General features: G+C 46.3%; 1 protein-coding gene across 1 annotated transcript; it reads left to right on the top strand.

The window, feature by feature from the left end:
• Window positions 1-1,229: 1,229 nt before the first annotated feature.
• MYL10 (myosin light chain 10) lies at window positions 1,230-24,822 on the top strand. The gene is made up of 7 exons (XM_083588072.1): window positions 1,230-1,360; window positions 9,711-9,800; window positions 11,083-11,158; window positions 12,239-12,343; window positions 17,894-17,972; window positions 22,703-22,751; window positions 24,492-24,822. The coding sequence occupies exons 1-7, from the start codon at window positions 1,358-1,360 to the stop codon at window positions 24,588-24,590; spliced, it is 501 nt and encodes a 166-aa protein (XP_083444198.1). The 5' UTR covers window positions 1,230-1,357; the 3' UTR covers window positions 24,591-24,822.

The raw sequence follows: 24,822 nt of genomic DNA on the forward strand, positions 1-24,822 counted from the left end.
CATCTTTCCGGGAATTGCTCCATCCTTTTGATTATCTGACTTGCCCTTTTCTGAATCTTTTCCGACTCTGCAATATCCTTTTTTGAGATAAGGTGACACAGCACTCCAAGTGAAGCCATGCCATAGATTTGTAGGATTACTGGCACTTTTATCGTCAGTTCCTTTCCTAAATGGGATTTGCCTTTTCCACAGCTGCCACACACGTTATCTAACTATCCGCTACGACCTGAAAGTGCTGCTCCTGATCAGTCAGTATCGGTTCAGACTCCATGGGCGCATATGTGAAATTAGGGTTTATTTTATTTTTTTGCCCTAACATGCATCACTTTATACTTGTTTGTGCTGAATTGCATTGCCATTTTACAGCCCATTGACTCAATTTGGAGAGATCCTTTTGGGGCTTTTTCACAACCCCTTTTGTGTTTTAACCGCCCTGAAGAATTTCGTCTCATCAGCAAACATGGCCCCTTCATCACTCATCCCTAACTCAAGATTGCTTACAAGCAAGTTAAAAAGCACAGGTCCCAAACCTTCTTCTTCACTTGTAGCTGAGTAAGATTGTCTTCCATAAACACAGTTTTAACAATGAGTCCATAAGTGACTGTGGAGGCCAATTCTGGATCCACACATCCTTCCACAGTGGGGACATTGGTTTCCGGGTGAGAGTTGATCACGGTGTGGATTTGCCAAGCGTGCCTTCCTCTTAGCACGTTTCTCCCTTGAGTCCTGAGTTCGAGCCCATGACACCTTTGGTAAAGGCTTCAAAGCCCATGACACCTTTGGTAAAGGCTGTTCTCCAACTGGAGCGCTCGCAAGCCAGTGTTTCCCAGTTGTCAGTATTTATACTACATTTTTTTAGATTTGCCTTGAGACAGTTTTTAAACCTCTTTTGTTGACCACCAGCATCACCATTTTTAAGTTTGGAATAGAGTCCTTGGGGGAACTCCACTTTCTCCATTGGGATAATGGTCCATTAATTCCTACTCCCTTCTTCCTGTTTCTTAACCTGGTTCTGATCCACTAGAGGATCAGTGTTGTACACGAAAACACCCCTCCCCATCCTTTTCTCCCCCAGAGATCTTGCCCATGTGGAATTTCACTTTTGCAACTGCTCTTGTCACTGCTCTCTGGAAAGAGTTATCTGCCAGGTGTTAATTCTATGGAAGCAAGGCTACCAGTTGGGACGAAATGTCTGGAATGGCAGTGTGGTCTGGTTGCTGCCCTTCTCCAGTCTCACATCTATTGTCTAAACTTGGGCTGAGCATATTTTTACTCCCAAATGCTGCTATATATAGAGGGACAATAGTCATTGTGTCATTTGGCTGGTGGATTGATAGCAGCGCTGAAGAACTCCAATATGGTAGGTTCCTTCCTCCCTCCTTCCCTTCCCTAGGAGGCAAAGCAAATTCATCCTTATATTTAATCTTTCGCAACCCATGTCTTCTTTTCGCAATCAGGTCCTTCCTTCTTTCTTTCCTCCTTGGTGCTGTGGCCCAAAATTTATCCTGTTTGGTGGTTTCTAACCATTCTCCTTCAATTACTAGGCAACAAAAAAATTGCATTTTAAAATTATCAAAGGTAAAAGAACATTTTGGTGACATTCTTGGGGGTGGGGAAGGGGGGGGGCAGGGGTTTCATTCCTTTCCAGGTGGCCAGGGAAGGCTTTTATTTCATGCTGCAAATCATCGTTCTGGCAGCCTGCGCTCTGCAGCCTCCTTGGGTGCCCAGGTTTCCCGAAAGCCTCATGGATATCTTCAGCTGGGTTTTCTATTGGAAGGTGGGGAGGCTGGCTGCTCTGTGCCTGACAGTCGTTTACCATTCTTTTTTTAAAGTGAAGTGGATTTTTTAAAAGTCAGTTTTAAAGAAATCAGTTCTGAAAGGGGTGGGGGGTTTTTTTAGCTATAAGGGAAGATTTCCCTTAAGAAGAAATCCATGACGGTGCCAGTCTCAGGTGCTCAGAAGGCAGCCACCCCAGCTTCAATAAGGAACATATGGAAGTGCCTTATATTGAGTCAGAGCATTGGTCCATGTAGCCCAGTATTGTCTACACTGAATGGTAGCTGCTCTCCAGGGTTTTAGGCAGGGTTCTCTTCCAGCCCTATCTGGAGATACTGAGGATTGTACTTGGGACCTAAGGGAAATGCTCTATCACTGACCCATAGCCTTTCCCCTGAAAATAATGCTCAGGGGAAGATATTAGGAAGTAACTTCTCCCATGGGGATTTTTCAGATCAGGGAGATTAACAGAAAACAGGCTTACAGATCGTCTAAAATGCTAAGCCGTCTGCAACTGTTTTTCAGTAAACAAAGATAAATAAGTGCAGGCAGCTAGGGAGGCTGCAGGGTGCTGGATTAATGTTTAATAGAAAACTGGGGGAGCCTTCTGGATGCTTTGCAAGATGCTCACCTCTCTATGATAAGATACGTTCAAGGGTTAACCCACCAAAATTCTGGAGGGAGAAAAAAATGGGAGGCTCTTTCACAGGAGAAGAAATGTTTTGAGAAGTGGAAGTTTTGGGTACAGCACTATTCCAGCCTTCTACCCTTCACTGGATGCTTTTAAGGAGAGGATGGATGACCATCTGCCTGGGGTTCTTTAGCTGCATTTTCTGCATTAGGGGTGGATTGGATGACCCCTGGGGTCCCTTCCAACTCTACAATTCTATGATTCTCTCCAAGCATAGCTGTCACGTTTCCCTTTTTTTAAGGGAAATTCCCTTATTCCGAATAGGATTCCTCGCAGGAAAAGGGAAAAGTTGACAGCTATGTCTCCAAGTCCTGTCAAGGCCTGCTCCCCTTCTTATCATTGTGGTTATTTTGCATTGTAAGCAGCTTTTTGTTCATTTTTTAAAATGGAAAGAGGGATGAATAATAATAATAATAATAATAATAATAATAATAATAATAATAATATTTGTGCTTTAAAAAATACTTTCTGAAGCACACAGAGTCTCAGGGAAGCATCAAACATGTTCAAAATGGCAAAAAGGGAAGGGGGGGAAATCCATTCCTATCCCAAGTAATGATGGTAATATTCTTAATGAAAGCAACCCGAGGACGTCTATACATAAGGAAACGATCATTCTTTATTAATCAGAGAGAAATGTACATGTAATTATGCCAAATGAGCTCTGCAGGGAGGCTTTCCGCCCCCACCCCCACCCCACCCCCCGCTGCCCCCTCCCCACCTCTCACACTTTACGATGTCTTAAAAGGATTTATAAATATGACTGGGGTTTTATAGCATCGTAAAGTTTCAGCTCTTTCTGTAATGCTACTTTCAAACGATTACTGGGAGACAAACCTCTGTTGTCAGAAGTAAGACAATAATCGCTGCAAGGCAGGGAATTGCAGTGGCCCTGAATCTCGAGGGCTGGGAAAGGGGAATCCTAGAATAGCAGCTATTCAGTTCTTCCCCTCTCCTCACTTTCTCCTCACAACATCCCTGTGAGGTAGGTTAGGCTGGGAGATAAGGGCTGGCCCCAAGATCACCCAGCGAGCTTCATGGCTGAACGGGCCCTAGCCCAACACGTCACCACACAGCCTCTACCACTTCATTCTGAAGTATGCAATTTGTGCAAATTTAGAAACAGTTCCCTTTGCGGTTTAACAAGCAATCCTTCTTCACGTGGAAACTGTAACTGTGAGGGAAACAAGGGTCTCTTAAAGACTCTAGCACCCTCAATGAACTGCAGTTCCCAGGATCCGTTGGGGGAAGCCATGACTGTTTAATAATAATAATAATAATAATAATAATAATAATAATAATTTATTATTTATACCCCGCCCATCTGGCTGGGTTTCCCTGGCCACTCTGGGCGGCTTCCAACAAAACACTAAAATACAATAGCCTGTTAAACATTAAAAGCTTCCCTAAACAGGGCTGCCTTCAGATGTCTTCTAAAAGTTTGGTAGTTATTTTTCTCTTTGACATCTGGTGGCAGGGTGTTCCACAGGGCAGGTGCCACTACTGAGAAGGCCCTCTGCCTGGTTCCCTGTAACTTGGCTTCTCACAGGGAGGGAACCGCCAGAATGCCCTCGGAGCTGTGGTGTCCGGGCAGAACGATGGGGGTGGAGATGCTTCTTCAGGTATACTGGCCCGAGGCCGTTTAGGGCTTTACAGCAGTTTACAGCGGTTATCGTAGTACTTTAAATGGGTGGACATGGAGTTCATCTTTTGGTAGCCGGTTCCTCAGCGAGTTCGTTGCAGAGGGAACTGCCTCCCTGTTCTCTGTCCTGAATCATCCACTTTGCTTGGAGGATCTCCAAGTTCAAATCTTGTGAGGAGGAGACAAGCTTCCTCCCTGTCTACTTTCATGCGCTAGTTTCTCTTCAGACCCTACAAATCTTCCGTCTGCCTTTTCTCCCTCTCCTGCTAATCAGCTTCCTTGGATGACCCCATTGGGTTGTGGTGCTATGAAAGAGAAAGAAAAACTTCATTTCCTCCCCCCCCCCCCGCCTCCATGCATAATTTTATAGATTTCTGTTATTTCCCCCCTCTCCTCGCCTTTCCTCCCATACTAAAAAGCCTCTAATGTTATAACCCTTCCATGAATGGAAGTCTTTTTCGTATTATTTAAAGAAATACTATAGTATGATGAATTCGCGAGCTGTATTTGAACCATGAGGAACAGGAGGAATGAGAAAGCATTGTATTGTCGTTGTGGTGAGAGAAGATAGGGTGCAGCAAGGGGGAGAAATAAAAAAAACACCATGGAAAATGGGGTGGGAAGTCGACAAAACCAAAGGAAAAAATCATTATGTATTGGAGTACGTATGGGATTGTTTTGAAAGTTTAATAAAATATAACTGGGCTGCCATACATCCAGGATCTGGGATTGTTTGTCAGAAATATCATCTGGACAGAACCCCCCCCCCCACCTCAGGAAAAGCTCAACAATTTTGCCAAAAAATATTTTTTGTGTCCGGATTTTCACTTTTTGAAATATGGCAACCCTGTGGGGGAAATGTTATAACCCTTCCTCATAGGGGAAGTTATTTCCCTATTCCCTGGGAGAAGGCTACTGCCTTCCAACCCTGCTTTCCCGAATGACCTGAATGCAGGACTAGGCAAACCTTTTGTAAACCTCTGCAACATTTTTCAGCTGGAAATCGGGGTGTGTGTCTTTTGGTGCTGCGCTGCCACGTAATTCAGCTGACTGCCTCCCCTGCCCCTGAGTTAGTTGGCTGCCTCCCCTGCCACAACTTCTCCCTGGCAGATGCTCACTCCCTTTCCTCCTTGCTCGCTTCCTCTGCCTACGCCACACCTCACGCCACCATGACAGTGGTGGCAGCTTTGGCGGCAGCAGAGAAAAGCCAGGAAGAAGAAGAAGAGGAGGAGGAGGAGGAGTTTGGATTTGATATCCCGCTTTATTACTACCCTAAGGATTCTCAAAGTGGCTAACAATCTCCTTTTCCCCTCCTCCCCCACAACAAACACTCTGTGAGGTGAGTGAGGCTGAGAGACTTCAGAGAAGTGTGACTAGCCCAAGGTCACCCAGCAGCTGCATGTGGAGGAGCGGAGACGCGAACCCGGTTCACCAGATTACGAGTCCACTGCTCTTAACCACTACACCACACTGGCTCTCAGTGTGAGCAAGAGCGCACATCCACACCTCCGCTCCGGAGGGGAAATGTCACCCCCGTGCGCAAGGGTTCAGCTTCAGGAGGGTTCCACCGATAAGCGCAAGGACCAGCTTTTCCTCCTCGTCCTCCCGTGCTCAGCGGCAGTGCTGGAAGGGGGAAACGGGACACTCCCGGATGAAACCAGAAGCCAGGATGGCTTCTGTAATTCCCTGAATGTCCCAGGAAAATAGGGACACTTGAAGGGTATGTTTGTGTGACCCATCAGTCGGGCATGTTCTTATTCAAAGAGGATCGGGAGGTTGGGTCAATTGATGCCTATCGGACAGGATGGCTAAATGGAACTTCCTTGTTCAGAGGAAGTCTATCTCTGGATGCCAGGTGCTGGGCACAGATAACTAGGGGATCCCATCAGATTTAAGCCTTGCTTGTGGGCATTCGTTTGGCCTCCGTGGGGAAGAGTATGCCAAAGCTTTGGTCTGATGGGGGAGTGTTGTTGCCATGGGCTCATGCGGTCCACTTTCCTCCAGGGTAGATAATGAACTTCCTTGTTTATTTCACGAAATTTATATGCCATAGCATGATAGAATTGTAGAGTTGGAAGGGATCCCCAGGGGCCATCTAGTCCACCCCCACCCCCCGCAATGCAGGAATCATGGCTAAATAATCCCCACCACTTTCCAAGCTTCTATCCTGGCAGGCAGTTGCCTGCTGCCTAAAATTGAAGACATTCCTCCCCCCCCCCCTGTGCATGCAAATAATTCCCCTTTCCTCCCACTGTCCCTATGAATTTCTTTCTTTCTTTCTTTCTTTCTTTCTTTCTTTCTTTCTTTCTTTTTTAACTCGGAACACAAAACTCTCTTTTCCATTCTTGGATCCCCCTAAACGTCACCTCGCCGGCATCTCTGCCGTGACACCGTGAACTGAGGCATAAGCCTGGATTAGATTTATCATCTAATTATAGCTAGAACTGGAAAAGGAGGAATAAAAAAAAAAATAATGATCAGAGGTATGGAATGCCGTCCATAAAAGGAGAGGATCAAAAGATTGCAGCACACCGGATCCAAATGGAATCCCGGGGGAGGGAAACAGAGATGACGGCAGGACTCTCCAGGGGACTTCCAGCTCTTTCTACAAGACCAGGGTCCCATCTAGTCCAGCGTCCTGTTCTCACAGTGGCCAACCAGAGGCCCCGATGGGAAGCCCAGAGGCAGGATTCGAACACAAAAGCCCTCTCCCCTCCTGAGGTTTCCAGCCACTGCTGTTCAGAAGCTTTGCTGCCTTCCACCATGCTGCCACTGACAGCGACATCCTTCACGAATTTCTCCAGCCCCCCTCTTTTTATAAAGCCATCCAAGTTTGTGGCCATCCCTGCCTCCTGTGGCAGGGAGTTCCATAGTTTATGCACTGCATGAAGAAGTCCTTTATTTTTCCCCCCTCACCCTGAAACATCCAACATGCAGCTTCATTGGCTGTCTGCAAGTTTGTTTGTTTATTGCCTTTATATCCCACCTTTTCCTCCAAGAAGTTCAAGGTGGCGTACATGGGTCTCCCCCTCCTCATTTAATTCCCACAATGACCCTGTGAGGTAGGTCAGACCGAGGGGCAGGGACTGGTAAGCTTCATGGCCAAGTGAAGGTTTGAACCCCGGAGAACCTAGGTCCCAGTCCAGCGCTCTAACCACTGCTCCACATTGCCTCTGGTTCTGGTCTTAGTTTTGTTTAGCCCCCTCTCTGCTGACACACACACAGTCTCCGCCCTGTCTCAGTCCCTGGATGGCAAGGGTGATTCACACAGTCTGCTCAACTGTGTCAGTCCATTGCTCTCATTTCTCCCCTCACTTCCTAAGCCCGGCAGCCAGGAGAAATGCAAATAATTATTGCAGAGAAAATCCTTAGCGAGGATAATGCATCTTCGCATCAGCCTCTGGTTTTATCTTTGCACGCTGTTTCATTTATTTTCAAGTATTTATTTTCAAGTATATTCTTTTAACTCTTTGTTTTTCTTAAATTTAAAAACGACAGCAATGCAGAATCCTCAAAAATCCAGGTCCGTTATTTTGACACTTGTAACTTTTGGGGGGTGAAAGTGTGGCAGAAAAAGAGGGGGGGAAGAAGGGGCCTATCCCACTCTAGCTCCAGCCTTGCTCGCCTTTTTACTGTGGTCCCAGTTACAACTCCTTTGAACCCCCTGACAGATAACTGAGGAAAAGAAACAGTAAAAAGGGTTTAGATAAGAACTTTGTCGTCTCTCTCAAAACAAAAACACCAACAAGAAACTCCTGACTCCTTTCCACCTGTTATAATTAGATGGAGTTGGCTCCTAGGGGCTGAGGTCCCTTTGCCCTCCCCTAGAAATATTTGAGGGGGCTGGGTGTCCCCAAAGTTGATGGGCATTGCTATTCAAATGGTGTACATGAGCCATGTCTCATCATCAATAGTCAGGGCTTACCTGGGCCCTCCCAATATTACATTTAAACTGGCACCCGAATTATGTCTCTCGCCACCTAGTGTCTAAACTATATAATGACGCTATCCACACAAAGCTCCTCCTCCTTTTAAGGAGCACTTCCTCATCGCATACAAAGCATAGCTGTCAACTTACAGAAATGAAAATAAGGGACCAGCAGCCTTGAAAATAAGGGACCTGCAGCCTCACCTGTTCCAGGCACTCCAGTCTTCCTGTCCTCCTGCAGTCTGGTCAAACTCATGCTGGTAGCTTCGAGAACACTGTCCAGCCAACTTTGTAACCAGAGGTTCAACTGAATAGAATCTGAATCACATGCACCACAAGGCCTATGCAGCCTCAACTTAAGATGGCTCCCCGACCTGGCTTTGCACTGCAAAGTTTGCTGCAGCATGTGCAACAAAATGGCTTCCAGCATTCAAAAAACCCCTCGGCTTGCATTAACTAGCCACACACAAGGCATGCAAGCTCCACCCCCCAGTCGTTCTTAGACTTCTTATTGGGTGAGCAACACAGCCAAGCAGCACAGTTGGGGCCTCCCTCCTCCCTGGCCAGCAGGGAGGGAGGGAGAGGAGCTGCTTCCTTTGAAATTTAAGGGACATCATTTAAGGGACATTTAAGGGACATCCATCAATAAGGGACAGCAGCGGGACATGGCGCTGGAATAAGGGACTGTCCCTTCAAATAAGGGACACTTGACAGCTATGATACAAAGTCTGTGTGTTCCGAGCAAACTGGGAGATCTTATGTGCAGAAACATTTGTGGGTTTCATATGTTGTCGTAAGTGAACGCCATGTGAATGCAACAAAGTTGTTGCTGATACAAATTGTGTTGTATTACATATACAAGTTTAATGTGTGCATTTAGTCCAGCTATGATTGTGTGGGTGCTTACCTTATTGATATTCGTCATTAAGGTCTTAATATTCTCAACAAGTACAAATATTATCATTTCTGTTGTTAACATAAAAATGAGATCATGTATTCATTTTAAATCCTGTGTCAATATTTTTAGCTGGTCTACCCTTGCTGGGGGGCCTGGCCCAAGGGAAAGGGAAATCACTGGGGCGGATTGTAGTCTGTAATGCTGTTGGACTCCAACTTTGAAGTGGAATTCATTTTAGTCTGAATTCTCATCAGGACCAGAGTCACGCTCTGCCTGGGTGCCTGGGTGCCTGGGTACAGTCCCCCTCCCAGGATTATTCTCAGGACCCCAATACCTCAAGGACCGCCTCTTTCCATATGAACCTACCCAGACCCTGAGATCATCTTCTGAGGCCCTTCTTCATGTGTCTCCTCCTCGAGAGGTCCGGAGGGTGCCAACACAAGAATGGGGCCTTCTCTGCAGTGGCTCCCCGTTTGTGGAATGCTCTCCCCAGGGAAGTTCACCTGGCGCCTTCATTATACACCTTTAAGTGCCAGGCAATAACGTTCCTTTTTAACCAGGCCTTTGCTTGATCTGATTTACATCCTACAGCCTTTTAAAATGTGATGGGGGTTTTTTTGGTGGGGGGCTATTGGGTTGTTGTTTTATTTTTATTAGGTATTTTGTGTTTTTATAACTTGATTTTATTCTGTGAACCACCCTGAGACCCTTGGGTATAGGGCGGTATATAAATTCAATAAATAATAATAATAATATTCTCATTATTAATTTACAGGCACCCAAAATGGCCAGACACAAGAAGGAAGGAGGTGGCTCCAATGTATTCTCTATGTTTGATCAAAGCCAGATCCAAGAATTTAAAGAGGTAAGTTCTCCCTAAGGCTGTGCAAAACACTTGACTTTGGGATGTGTGAGGATTTCGTTTGGTCTGTGTTTCTAAGCAAAGCAACCTGATTTTGCTCAACTAATACATGGACCACAATGAAGTTAGCCAATAATAATAATAATAATAATAATAATTTATTATTTATACCCCACCCATGTGGCTGGGTTTCCCCAGCCACTCTGGGCGGCTTCCAACAAAATATTAAAATACAATGGTCTGTTAAACATTAAAAGCTTCCCTAAACAGGGCTGCCTTCAAATGTCTTCAGAAGTCCAGTAGTTGTTTTTCTTTTTGACATCTGGTGGGAGGGCGTTCCACAGGGTGGGTGCCACTACCGAGAAGGCCCTCTGCCTGGTTCCCTGTAACTTGGCTTCTCACAGCGAGGGAACCACCAGAGGGCCCTTGGAGCTGGTCCTCAGTGTCTGGGCAGAACGATGGGGTTGAAGATGCTCCTTCAGGTATACTGGACCAAGGAAGTTTAAGGCTTTAAAGGTCAGCACCAAAACTTTGAATTGTGCTCAGAAACGAACAGGGAGCCAATGTAGATCTTTCAAGACCGGTGTTATGTGGTCTCTGTGGCCGCTCCCAGTCACCAGTCTAGCAGCCGCATTCTGGATTAGTTGTAGTTTCTGGGTCACCTTCAAAGGTAGCCCCACATAGAGCGCATTGCAGTAATCCAAGTGAGAGATAACTAGAGCATGCACCACTCTGGCAAGACAGTCCGTGGGCAGGTAGGGTCTCAGCCTGCATACCAGATGGAGCTGGTAAACGGCTGCACTGGACACAGAATTGACCTGCACCTCCATGGACAGCTGTGAGTCCAAAATGACTCCCAGGCTGCACACCTGGTCCTTCAGGAGCACAGTTACCCCATTCAGGACCAGGGAGTCCTCCACACCTGCCCGCCTCCTGTCCCCCCCAAAACAGTATTTCTGTCTAGTCAGGATTCAACCTCAATCTGTTAGCTGCCATCCACCCTCCAACTGCCTCCATACACTTCTCCAAATTTCATCATATTGTTCTTGGCTCAAAAAACCGTAACAAAGTGCATATAAAATGTGTATTTTAGTTTTGAAAGCATACACAAAGTGTTGAATCCATTCAAGTTTTACTTACTGCAGACGTGTTGAAATTAATGAACCCCAGTTAGCCGTTTACGAAATGCTGGCGGCTACGGAGGGTTTTCCACCTCATTGGATTCAACACAGTTATAAGCAATATCCCCCACCCCTAATCTCTCACTCTTTGTATTTCGCAATAGGCCTTCACAATCATGGATCAGAACCGAGATGGCTTCATTGACAAGGCTGACTTGAGAGACACCTTTGCTGCATTGGGTAAAAAGCACAAACTTTTGTGTGTACTGGCATCTAATATGTATTTTGGAAAGTTGTTTGTTTGCTGTGCGTTTGGACGTCTCTTAGGATATTGGTAACCACATTATTTTTATTTTAATCCGATTTTAAGATGTATTTCAGCCGATTGCTGAATTTTATGTCTTGATGTATTATATATTTTGATGTTAGCCACCCTGAGCCCGGTTGTTGTTGTTGTTGTTGTTGTTGTTGTTCTTCTTCTTCTTCTTCTTCTTCTTCTTCTTCTTCTTCTTCTTCTTCTTCTTCTTCTTCTTCTTCTTCTTCTTCTTCTTCTTCCTCTTCTTCTTCTTCTTCTTCTTCTTCTTCTTCTTCTTCTTCACGATGGTTCCTGAGATCAAGGAGCAGGTTTTCATCTATGTTTGGATCAAATTGGATACCATTTTGAATCAAGATGAAAGACTGAACCTTCTTGTGTTAGTTGGTGTATACTAGCCAATCAGAGACGACACAGAAAATGGGATGGTGCATGAAGTGTTGAATAAACACTCCCAAGTACTTCAGTGTATTTCGCCATATGGTAAACCCAGCCAACCTGGGTCTGCAATTTTGCACCAAAGGTTTAACATTATTTCTAATTCCAGCTTATTTATTTTCAAGCCTGCCACTCCACCAAACCAATAAATTTCTGCCAAAACCTCAGGTGCTCCCACTTCTGGGATCATTAGTTAGAAGGCAATAACATCTGCCAATAAACTGATTTTCCCTTCACCCGTAATCCTTGTAATTTGGAGTCATTCTATATCCTGTGGCCTTCTTCTTGTCCTGACAATTCTTGAGTTTTCCACAGTGTCCCCGGGTTCAAAATATGAGCAGTGATTTCATTCTCTTAAGGTTTTTACACTTTGCTGCAAGCTCTATTCAACTTTGAAGAAAAGAAAATATTAGGTTAGAGATTTTGGACTGGTGGTTTGCGTATCATTCGTGCAGGTGCGTGTGCAGATCTCTGGATGATGTCACACACCTACAACTATATATTTCTTCATGGCTGAATGCCACCATTTCCATTTACTGTCACGTGACAAGAACACTCTTCTCTCATAGGTCGCATGAATGTCAAGAATGAAGAGTTAGAAGAAATGATTAAGGAAGCTCCAGGGGCCATTAACTTCACCGTCTTCCTTACTATGTTTGGTGAGAAGCTCAAAGGTAAGTGGAAACCAGTGGTCAAATGGCGTGTGCGAATCTCTATTTACAAACAGTTCCCAGAATCCTTTGCATGGGGCAGAGCCTTGGCAGTTTAACTGGCTCAACGGCAGAGCACATGTTGCATATGTAAAGGTCCTAGGTTCATTCCTTGGCCCTCCAGTCAGAAGGACCCGATAGCAGGTGACATGGAAAAATTGTCAGGAGCTTGTCTTACACTCAAGTAGGACCCCGGTAGAGTCACATGCCCGACTGCCATGTTCTCTCCCTCCTGGTCGTTTGTTCGGGAGCTTCAAAAGCTTTCTTCTGCCCGAACATCACACCGACCGATGCCATCAGACATCAGCACACTTGGGGATCCGCAGAGTCTTCGCAGCTTGCGTAACAGACCTCAGCATCTCAGCATTTTGGCTAATCTACTTTATTTACATATACACACACAAGGAGCACTGCAACATGGCTCCCTCTCTCTCTAGCATCAGACAGCAAAAAAAGAAAAGAAAAAAAGAACAAAGGACAATAGTTCCACTTCACGGAACACAGTAATGCAAACATCCTGTCTCCGTCACTTCCCACTCTGTGGAGTCAAAACATACACCGTCATGTGATAGACAACAATCCCATGACTGCAATCACGGAGCAGGAATTCTAACAAAAATGACTTGTTTGAACCAACAGAGTAATGAGCACCAGGATAGATGGACAAAAAGTCTGCCCCTAGAAAAGGCAGCTGCTGGTGTTGGTATGAATCCGAGGTATGCTTAGAATGTAGCTATTGCAACTTGTAATTTTTTGTTCATGGAGCGATGGTTCAGGTATACATGCCAATGTCATGGACTGGTTGAATTCAGAGGAATGGTGGGAGGAGTTAGCTGAGGAGCAGTGGCGGAGCAAGCCGTTCGGGCATCTGGGGCGGTATGTGTGCCCTGTGCCCAGGGGCGGGGCCAGCCACCCATGGGGCCCGCAGGGGCTCGCCGCTCTGCGGGGCCTCCGAGGAGTCTGCCTGCCTCCTCCCACTCAGCTGCCCTACAACTGAGAGGGGGCAGTGGGCAGACTGTTTGGGGCAGTGTGGAGCCTGCGGGCACCCAATCCACTGCATCACTCCTAGGAGAGACCTGTGGTTTGGGCGTGCGGCAGGCCCTGCGGTGAGTGCTGCCTGGCATTTTGTCACCCCCCCCTCAGTGGTGACACCCGGGGCGGACAGCACCCACCGCCCCCTTCCTCCACCCCTGCTGGGCAGCCCCCCAAGGGAAGAAGGCTCAGAGCTCGGGAATTGGTGATTAGAGGTCAGAGGGAGAAGTGGGAGAAGACTGGGGAGAAGTGGTGTCAGAAGTTGAAGAGGTAACAGGGCTTAGTGAGCTGGGAGAGTCTGTGGCAGAGAGAAGTCCAGAAGCGGAGGCAGAAGCAGAGGCTGGAGAGGAGAGGGGTCAAGAGGCAGAGATGAGTCTGGCTAGTGAAGAGGCACGGGTGTCTCCCTCTCCTTCCGCGACCAGCTCCCCTCCCCCATGGTCTCCCAGGACAAGAAGTGGCATGAAATGAGAAGAGCAAAGACAGGCATGCAGGCTTAGTCTCAGATTGCTTGGGGAAACCCTGGAGGTGGGGCTCTTCAGTCTCTGCAACTGCTTCATGGGGGCAAGACCTACGAAAGAAGAGTTGCTGTGCTCATTAGGCCTGACCCTCCAGTTCAGATCCTGTTTATTTCTAATAAAAAGTTAAGTCCACTTACTTTGTACTGGTGGCTGGCTCGCTTGGGACAACACACACTTTTGCATATAGGCGCCGTCCCTGGAACGTAACCCCCCCACAAGACGCGATCGTACTGTACTGAACAGGATGGACCAATGGTCTGACTCAGTAGAAGTCCACTTCCTCTGCCGCTGTTGTGCTCTGCCTAGCCAGTTTGGTATCTCTAAAATTTGTTTAAAAAATAATCAGTGTTGCGGTGGTGTCTTCCCTCCCATCCTGTCTTTGGGTGAAAAAAAAAAAATAAAAGAAGCAGTTTGCGGTCTGTAATCCTGCTGGACTCTTGAGCTTTGAAGTGGAATTCTGCGGCAAGCATTCCCTATTGATTAGCTGGTGCACAAAGTGGTCTCTTTGAGGACAGCGCGGCATCTCTGCGTGGTATACAAATTGCATTTCCTCCAACTCTTTGTGGAGCAGAGGCCCATGTGGCTGACATTAACACAGAATGCTTTCGGGAGGGTGGGTGTGTTTGCTGCTCATCTGGCAGTGGGATATATATCACTAACCAAAGTTTCCAGCTTCTCCCTAGAGTTCCAGCTCTCTCTCCCCTTGCTCCTGCGCTGACAGTGCTTTGATGGCTGTAATGGCTTTAGGGGTTGCTTGTGCGTAAGTTGCCGCCGCTCTGGGCTAGGTTGGCTGGTTAAACCATTTCTCGCTGGACAGCCATCCACTCCGTGGCTGTTCAGTCGCTGGCAGAATCCGTCAGTGGGCGTTTCTTAAACCTTTTCCAACATAAAAGTTGTTTGACGCCCAGTCTCCTCCTACTCTCCCTGCGCGGAAGTCTTCTGCGCAGGGAGGGCGTGGGTAGCGGAGGACCTGTGCTCTCCCCGCTGGTGTCCAGTGAAGAGTCCCGGAGCCTGCTCTCTGCTTCCCCCATTGGCCCCCCTCTATCCCTGGTGTTGCCCTGATTTTCTTCCCCAACAGGAGACCTGCCTCTCTCCGTGCTTGGCCCCTCTCCAGCATCGCTGTGGAGCCTCGCCTCCTCCTCTAGTTCCGATGGCAGTTCCCTGACAATGGCTTTAACAGATTTCTAGCACAGCTAATTGTATAAATCATTGTCATCATCATCAGTAATCACCTGCCCTTCACTCAAAGGTCCTTGGATGCATTACAATGTTAAAACACAATAGTTGAAAGCCATTTACAATCCCTACAAGTGTCATCGTTTCTACAGACCTGGGATAGCTCAGTCGGTAAAGCATGAGATTCTTAATCTTAGGGTCGTGGGTTCTAGCCTCATGTTGGGCAAAAGATTCCTGCATTGCAGGGGGTTGGACTGGATGACCTTTGGTGTCCCATCCAACCCTACAATTTTATGATTCTAAAGTGACTTGTGCTGGGCTTATGTTCCAGGGATTTTCAAAAATGTGCATAGCCAAACCACCCTCGTATGGCCATCCTTGCAAGGCAGAGAGCTTTTAAGAGTTGCTTACCAGGCTCTGGTAGGCTCTTGTGCTGGCTCTTGGAGGACTGTTTGAGTCCCCACAATATCTCACAAGAGCCTCCCAGAGTCTGATAAGCAAGTCTGAGAACTTAACAAGCTCTTTCCGCAGCGGGAGAACCCGGCTCAAAGGAGTTTTCAAGCTCTCTGCCTTGCAAGCAATTAATTTGCGGGGTTTCAAATAACCCAAGATAACTGTGCGCAAGACGTGATCGTACTGTATCTGCTATTGGCATATACCGTATTTTTCACTCTATAAGACGCACCAGACCACAAGACGCACCTAGTTTTTGGAGGAGGAAAACAAGAAAAAAAATATTCTGAATCTCAGAAGCCAGAACAGCAAGGGGGATCGCTGCACAGTGAAAGCAGCAATGCCTCTTGCTGTTCTGGCTTCTGGGATAGCTGCGCAGCCTGCATTCGCTCCATAAGACGCACACACATTTCCCCTTACTTTTTAGGAGGGGAAAAGTGAGTCTTATAGAGCAAAAAATACGGTAATTTCTGGGGGATGCATAGCCATGGATCTTCCCTTCTTTTTTTTACAATCTACCCCCCCCCCCAAAAAAAAACCCCCAACAACAACCAAGCTTTCTCTCTCCTTCCCTGTGGGCTGCCACACAAACCTAGAAGGTGGCAGTGGCTGGGTTCAGTGGCCGTATTGGTCTGTCAGAGTCATAATAAATAACAAGATGAAATATTTTTTTAATTTTTTTTTTATTAAGGGAGTTCTTTTTGGATCATCTTTTCCTAATTTTTTTTAATAAAAAAATCATCTTGTTATTTATTAATCTTGACGGGGTGAGATTCCTTCTACTCCACACTTATTAAAAGCGTGGGATCCATAGCTGTCAACTTCTCCCTTTTCTTGCGAGGAATCCTATTTGGAATAAGGGAATTTCCCTTAAAAAAAGGGAAACGTTGACAGCTATGACAGGATCTCTGTTCTCCTTTGCACCTGACAAAGTGGAAGGTGTGCAAAGGAGGGCAGCCTGGAACCCTAGCCTTATGAAGAACGGTTGAGGGATTTGGGGATGTTTAGCCTGGAGAAGAGAAGGCAGAGAAGTGACATGATAGCCATCTTCAAATACCTGAAGGGCTGTCCCATGGAAGATGGAGCAACCTTGTTTTCTGCTGCTCCAGGGCGTAGGAGCCAAACCAATGGTTTAAGTTACAAGAAAGGAGATTCCTCCTGAACAGCAGGAAGAACGTTCTGGCAGTAGGAGCTGTTCAGCAGTGGAACAGACTGTGATTTCCCCATATATTCATATTTCTCCCTTCCCGCTTTATATTTAATACTTTACACTGCTGACTTTACACTAACCCTGCTAAAGTTTTAACCAGATTAACCTGATTCTTCAGCTATTCTCCAAACATTTCCCACTCTTCCTTAAATACTCCATCTTCCTGATCTCTTATTCTATTAGATAAATTTGCTAATTCTACATATTCTACTTCTCCTGTGTTGCTATTGTTCTCTCGGTTGCCCAGTTTCTTTGTAGGACTGAGATGGGACTGTTGGTGGCTGAAGTGTCAGTTCTGTTCTCTGTAAAGGTAAAGGTACCCCTGGCCGTTAGGTCCAGTCGTGGCCGACTCTGGGGTTGTGGCGCTCATATTGCTCTATAGGCCAAGGGAGCCGGCGTTTGTCCGCAGGCAGCTTCCGGGTCATGTGGCCAGCATGACTAAACCGCTTCTGGTGAAACCAGAGCAGCACACAGAAACGCCGTTTACCTTCCCGCTGGAGCGGTACCTATTTATCTACTTGCACTTTGGCGTGCTTTCGAACTACTAGGTGGGCAGGAGCAGGGACTGAGCAACGGGAGCTCACCCCGTCACAGGGATTCGAACTGCCGACCTTCTGATCGGCAAGCCCTAAGCTCAGTGGTTTAGACCACAGCACCACCCACGTTCTCCATAGACGACTGTGAATGTTGATATAGGGATCATTTTCTAGGATAATGCAGAAATTAATGGTCTGGTCTTCTTCTGTAAGCAGCACAGGAGGTTGCGGTATGATGAGGGTGATAGATTGCGTATGTATGTGTGCACGCATGTATGTGACAATATTCGTGGGAAGCCCTAATGTGATAAGTGGTAAAAGTTGGCTCTTTAGTTACACAGATGATTGGAAAATGGAGATCATTTATTTACTGTTAGCATGTGACTTGCTGGGCTTGCATGAGTTGTCTGGGCTACCAACAATGCAGTGGTTTCTACTGGAGTATGCTCACACATTCATCTGCCAGTCCTCAAGTGCCCAGTAACTGAGTGGAGTGAAATCAGATTATGTTCATTTGTGGTGTGAACCAGCAGATATATGTGTGCACAGAAGTATTGGAAATATAAAACTCTGCTTGTTGCCCTTATAGGCACAGATCCGGAAGAGATCATTCTGAATGCTTTTAGGGTTTTCGACAGAGAAGGAAAAGGTCACGTGAAAGCAGATTAGTAAGTCTTCACTTCATTTTGAATCTCTTCCCCATGTTAATTTCGCTTTTGTCAAGTTTGTGACTCATTGCCAGTCTGTTGTATTGCACTGCCCAATGGCTGGATTCCTGCCCTGTGAAATGCCAGATTTTGTGAGAAGTCATAGAATCATCGAATCATGGAATGGTAGAGTTGGAAGGGACCCCAACGGTCATCTAGTCCAACCCCCTTCAATGCAGAAATCCCAGCTAAAGCATCCATGACAGATAACCATCCAACCTCTGCTTAAAAACCTTCAAGGAAGGAGAGTCCATCACCTCCCAAGGGAGACCGTTTGCTGTGACCAATAAAGGTCTGGGCCAGTTTTAACCCAGCTTCAGCCTCTATTTGCTCCCATGCACGCTACTCTGCGCTGCAGACACTAATTAATCCCAATGTAAACCAAACATAAACAAAAACAAAAACTGTCCCTGCATGTAGAGAACTAGCACATCAGGGAAAGTGTTGAAGCGACTGAAGCAGCTCTAGCCACTACACCACGCTCCCCCTCCTGCTTTACCTGCATCCACACAGTTAATGCCACTTCTAGTCTTATCCTGGGAGAGGAGGATCAAGAGCACCCACAATTTCATAATACAAAGTGGAATATAAATGCGTAATTCGTAACTGCAGTGTTTTTCTTGCTGGAAAAGGACGTCCACAACACCCCACCAAAAATGGTCCCTGCCCAACCTAGCCGAAGTCACAAGACAATTTCATTAGCTCATCACCAGACAACAGAACATACTGTTTTCTTATTAGACCCAAGGGTAATGTCAATCATTACATAACAAACCATTAAATCAATCCCATGGCTGCATTTGATGCTCAGCCTCATTTCACATAATTCCAGCATTTAGACATTTGACTCTAATAATTTTTTTAGCATGGCTCACACATCCCTTTGAAAGTCTTTCCCCTTTCAAGGCGATGGTTGCTATTCATTAATAGCATTTCTCCATGCGAAGAAGGGAAGACAACAGCAGAATCCTCCCCCCCCCACCTCCATTGGCGGTGACTGACCTTTTAATAAGAACCTTCATCTAATTAACATCTTTTTGGGGCATTTCATTTTTTCCACTGCGTGTTTTCACCTCTCACTTGGAAAATCGTGACTCATTTGGGAGTTTTGGAACTGATTTTGAATGTGATGGCAAAGATATGTGATATCTATATTGCCTTAAACACCATACTCTTACCACACAGAGGGATAGATGAGAAAGAGATTGGGCACATTGTCCTTTGCGATGTTGAAGCTCAACAACAGCCTCCTTCCAAGGTGGACAAACAAAACAAAAACTGGCATGGCGTTTGGAAAAGTTTGGTGATTCAGGTTGCAAAGTTCCCTTGACGTTTCTGAGGTTTACTCACAAGCAAGAGAGCACAGTGTTGCGATTATGCGTCCCACAGCTGTCCAATAACAGCCTTGTTGATACCAAACAGCACTCCACAAATTTGCACCAACTTGGACCGTGACGGAAATTAGCTGTATTTAAAGTGTGGCCAACCACCTTCTCCAAAGTCCACATTTTCAAAGCCCAGAATATCCCATTTCCCTCCCCGCTTGTTTGTGAGGAATGTGCGTATGTGAGAGACCTGCACATACATGACGCCAGAGCCCTCTCCTTCCTTCCATATCCTGTTTGCAGAAGCAATGCTTCGTTTCCTGAACAACGCAGGAAGTCATTGTGGATCCAACCTCACATCCACAAGTGAGCTCACGGACTAGAATAGAAGGCAGGCACATCCAATTGCATGCCCCTCTAGGACTGCAGACCATCCAAGTGTCCCTGTTTTCCAGGGGCAGTCCTGGCTTTACAGAAGCCGTCCCAGTTTCTGATTTGATCCAAGAATGTCCACTTTTCTTTAGAACATCCCTTTTTCATCAGAGAAGTGTTAGAAGGTATGGAATTTGTTGTTGTTTAGTCGTTTAGTCGTGTCCGACTCTTCGTGACCCCATGGACCGGAGCACGCCAGGCACTCCTGTCTTCCACTGCCTCCCGCAGTTTGGTCAAACTCATGCTGGTAGCTTTGAGAACACTGTCCAACCATCTAGTCCTCTGTCGTCCCCTTCTCCTTGTGCCCTCCATCTTTCCCAACATCAGGGACTTTTCCAGGGAGTCTTCTCTTCTCATGAGGTGGCCAAAGTATTGGAGTCTCAGCTTCAGGATCTGTCCTTCCAGTGAGCACTCAGGGCTGATTTCCTTCAGAATGGATAGGTTTGATCTTCTTGCAGTCCATGGGACTCTCAAGAGCACCATAATTCAAAAGCATCAATTCTTCGGCAATCAGCCTTCTTTATGGTCCAGCTCTCACTTCCATACATCACTACTGGGAAAACCATAGCTTTAACTTATACAGACCTTTGCTGGCAGGTGATGTCTCTGCTTTTTAAGAGGTGTCTAGGTTTGTCATAATAGGACATCCTTATTTTCATCAGAGAAATGTTGGAGGATATGGGATTGGGAGTTCAGTTGCCTCTCCTCTTTCGACTTACTTGTCAATCCTCAACCAACAATCAAAGGAGGTTTCTAGCATGTGAACTTAAGGGTGTAATAGGCCAGTTTTCAGTTCGATTCTGTGTTGCAGTGGCCTTCAGATACTCTTTGTCCCAAGAGAGAATTTTCTGTTCCTCCCTTTTTCAAAATGAAGAGGATTGTTCTCTATAATTAGAGAGTCCACTCAGGGGCGGAGGAAGGGGGGTACGGTGGGGGGAGCCGTGCCCCGGGTGTCACCACTGAGGGGAATGACACGGTGGCTTGGGCGCCCAGAGGCTCCGTGCTGCCCCAAATGGTCCACCCGCCGCCTCCCCCTCAGCTGTAGGGCATGCCCTACAAGGCACGCCCGCCACCCCAGCCGCCCAATCGGCTTCCTCCGCCGCTGAGTCCACTAGCTTAGAAAGATCAGAATTAGGTGCCTAAGGAACTCCCACTTTCCTTTTGTTTAAGTGCAAAGAGTAGGGAGATCCAGTTGTGAGTCTCAACTGTTTCTTCCCCAAGACTGCAGGAGACAGTCTGATGGAGCCACAGAAGGATCAAATCCTTCTTGGATCTTCATCCAGACATCACTGGTGCTGCCCACAGCCCCACCGACCTCTTCTTGAGGCTACAGTGTGCGCCAGATTATCTCAATTAACGCACAACTTGTTCCATGCCATTTCTTTTTTGAAAAAAGAAAGAAAGCGCAGCTCTCTGTGACTTACTAGGAAACCAAATATTGGGACTGAAAATATTGGAACGAGCTGAAACTGGCCGCAACAGATACCATCAGGACCCCAGGGCAGGCGCTGTTTTTATAAACCCAGTTTGTTTCTATGTGTCTGATTTTGGGGGTTGTTGTCTCCTCCCTCCCCGCAAAGAAACAAGTAATATGGAAAACAACAACTGCAGGGAAGCTGACGGCTTTTAGGAAAATCTGAGTCTTTGTTTCTCTATAAAATAAATAATGGAAACTGTTGGGTTCTTTACTCAGTCCTTCTTATGTGTAATGGTGCCAGAGGCTGCCGTGCTGTGCTTCTGAAGCTCAAAATTGTATTTGATCCTCCTCCTTCGCCACCACCACCTCAGCCACCCCCGCTGCCCTCAATCTGGCCTCACATTCTTTCCAAAAACACTGGATGCATGTGAACAGAAGATGCCAAGTGACATTGGTTGCTTTTTGAAAGAGAGAGAGAGAGAGAGGACGGAGCCTCTTTGGAAACCAGATCAATAGAAGAGTCTTGCGGCAGAAGAAGAGTTTGGATTTGATATCCCGCCTTTCACTCCCTTTAAGGAGTCTCAAAGCGGCTAACATTCTCCTTTCCCTTCCTCCCCCACAACAAACACTCCAAAAGTGGCCCATCTTGTCCAGCATCCCATTTCTCTTGGTGGCAAACCAGATTATTGGTGCTTGGGAAGTCTGTCTTCAAAGAGGATGAGTTCCAGTTCCAGTTCTCCCCTTCCCAAACAGGATTAGTTCCAGTGCAAGTTCACCCCCTCCAAAAAGGAACAACTTCTGCTCCAGTTCAATTCTCACAGTTCAATTCAAAATTCATTCACGTGGCAATTTTTTTTCAGACTTCAGAGTTTCACTAGCTGCTCACCTGAAGGATAAAATGTACTTAAGAACACTAAGAAAACATCCAAATGCACATGCAATACAACAGGAACAGTTGTTTTGTCTATTTCCCCCAACGATTCCTAAGCTTAAACAGCAACATCCCTTTTACAGACAGGGGGGAAAATGATGGCTGCAATGAAACACAATGAATGTAATGAAACGTGTGTGTGAATTAAAAAGTGGCCTCCAAAAAAATCAGCACAAAAATAGCTTAATTCCTGTTCGGTTCACCCGGACATTGCGGAAACTACTTTCAGATGTGACTCAGAGCTTTCCGAATTAATTCAGCAAATTAGTTCACTTGAATCCATCCGTTCCAAGCACCATCAGTCACACCCTTAGACACACTGACCTGGCTCTGTTCACGTGCCGTTGCTTCTCTAGCAAGAGGGGGATACAATGGGACATAGTGGATCTGTGATTCCTGCATTGCAGGAGGCTGGAATAGGATCCCTTCCAACTCTACAGTTCTATGATTCCACACCTTCAGCCATAATGGCACCAGCACTGCATTCGTCCTGCTACGTACTCCTGTTAGGTTTGAGCACAGTGCAAAAGATTGCAATTGTGGCCTCCTCTGTGGCCCTTAAATAGATTTGCTTTATTTCAAACAGCATGAAGGAAATGCTCATGACACAGGCAGACCGGTTTACTGAAGAGGAGGTAAGATTCCTTACATGCTGCACTCCCTTTTTTTCTGAAAATGTGAAGATTTTTCTATTTGATAAGAACGATTTCCAGTTTTTTTGTTTCGTTCCGGATTTGATGGTTGAGATGGCATCATGAGATTGCCAGGGGTAGTCCCTGGGAGTCTGGTTATCTTGACATACTGTATTTTTTGCCCTATAGGAAGCACTTTTTCCCCTCCAAAAATGAAGGGAAAATGTGTGTGCGTCCTATGGGATGAATGCAGGCTTTCACTGAAGCCTGGAGAGCGAGAGGGGTCGGTGCACACCAACCCCTCTCGCTCTCCAGGCTTCAGGAAGCTATCCGCAAGACTTCGTGCAGCTCTCCCACTGCTTGCGGAGAGCTTCCTGCACCCAGAAGCCTGGGGGGCGCTGAGCTCAGCGTCCCCCAGGCTTCGGGCAGCTCTCTGCAAGCTGTGGGAAAGCTGCGCGAAGTCGCGCAGCTCTCCCACGGCTTGTGGATAGCAGCCTGTTCTGGGGGCTAGGGTCGGGGGAAGCTCGGGCTTCCCCCGCCCCAGCCCCATGCCTGGGGGGAAAATACATTTCCCCCCTTATTTCCCCCCCCCCAAAGTAGGTGCATCCTATGGTCCGGTGCGCCCTATGGGACGAAAAATACGGTAAATGGGGGAAAGAGCTGGTCGGGATGCATAGATTGATGGTCCTTTAGAGGGGGAATTTCTAACCTTCCCAGTTTCTGCATTTATTTCCTTTCCAAGGAGTTCAAGGTGGCCTACATGGTTCCATGGGTGTAGCCATGGATTTTTGTTTGTGGGGGGCAGACAAAGTTGTTCAGCTTTTTTTTGGAAATCCACCAAAGTTGTTGAGCTCTTTTTATGAGATTGCTCCCTAAAGTTGGGGAAGTCACAGGTAAAAAGTAAAAATACCCCCAAGAGCAGGACTTTAGGGGGAACAGGCTTTGCTTGGGGGGCAGGCTGACGCCAGGGGAGGCATAACCTCAGTTTATTGAGCACTTTCTTTTTTGTATATAATTTCAATTAAGTTTTCTGTTTTGCAATTTAGGATACTCATTTTACATCCTTAGCATATCAATGACTTCCCTTCTTCTCTTTCCGTGGTTCATTTTACATATCATAAATCCCTGCATATTTTACAAAAACTATACCGTTCAGTATTCCATTATTGCATCCAACAAAACTTATTTACACTGTTGAATTTATCCTAATGCTGCCAGCATTTTCAGCTGTACACAATTATTTCCCATATATTCAATAAACGTTTTCCAATCTTCTTTATTGAGTACTTTCAATGCTTTTCAATAATTCTTGTGCTCCCCCATGCATAGTTCTGCTCCTTCTCCATTTTATCCTGACAAGTAAGTTAAGCTGAGAGACTGTGACTAGGTCAGCCAATGAGCTTCATGGCCAAATCCTGGTCTCCCAGTGCCACACTCTTAACCCTACACCACACTAGCTCTCAATGTTGTTGTTTGACACCAGCTCCCTATGGAAGGTTCCACATCAGCATAGAGTGGAGTGTGGTCCATTTGTGGAACCTTGAGCTGCAGCCAGCACTCTGAGAAATATGGCTCCTGCATGATTACAGTGGTTCTCTTCAATGGTACCAACTAACGGGTATAGCAGGGGTAGGCAATCAGTCTTTGAACTGTGTGATTGCTGACCAGCACGCTCCTGTGACAGTTGAGATGCAATTCCCATCCTGTCCTTTCCAATCTTTGTTTCCTTCTTCTGTTTCTCAGATGAAACAGACATTCACCGCATTCCCTCCAGATCCTGCCGGCAACCTGGACTACAAGAACCTTGTTTACGTTATCACTCATGGTGAAGAGAAGGACTAGAAGATGCTGAGATGATCCATCAAGAGAAGGCTATTCACTGTTGCCTCAGAAGAAGCCGAGTGAGATGAAAACCATTATATTTCACCAGGCTTCAACAACCTGGGGCCCTCCTCATGCTTTGGAGTACAACTGCCATCAGACGTAGAAAACAACTGGGGAGCAGCAGATTGTTGAAGGCCATGCTAGATAATCTTGGGCATTTTTATAAATAAAAGCAGAAGATACCATTTTG

Source organism: Podarcis filfolensis (assembly GCF_964270895.1).
Source record: "Podarcis filfolensis genome assembly, chromosome: 15".
Classification (NCBI taxonomy): Eukaryota; Metazoa; Chordata; class Lepidosauria; order Squamata; family Lacertidae; genus Podarcis; species Podarcis filfolensis.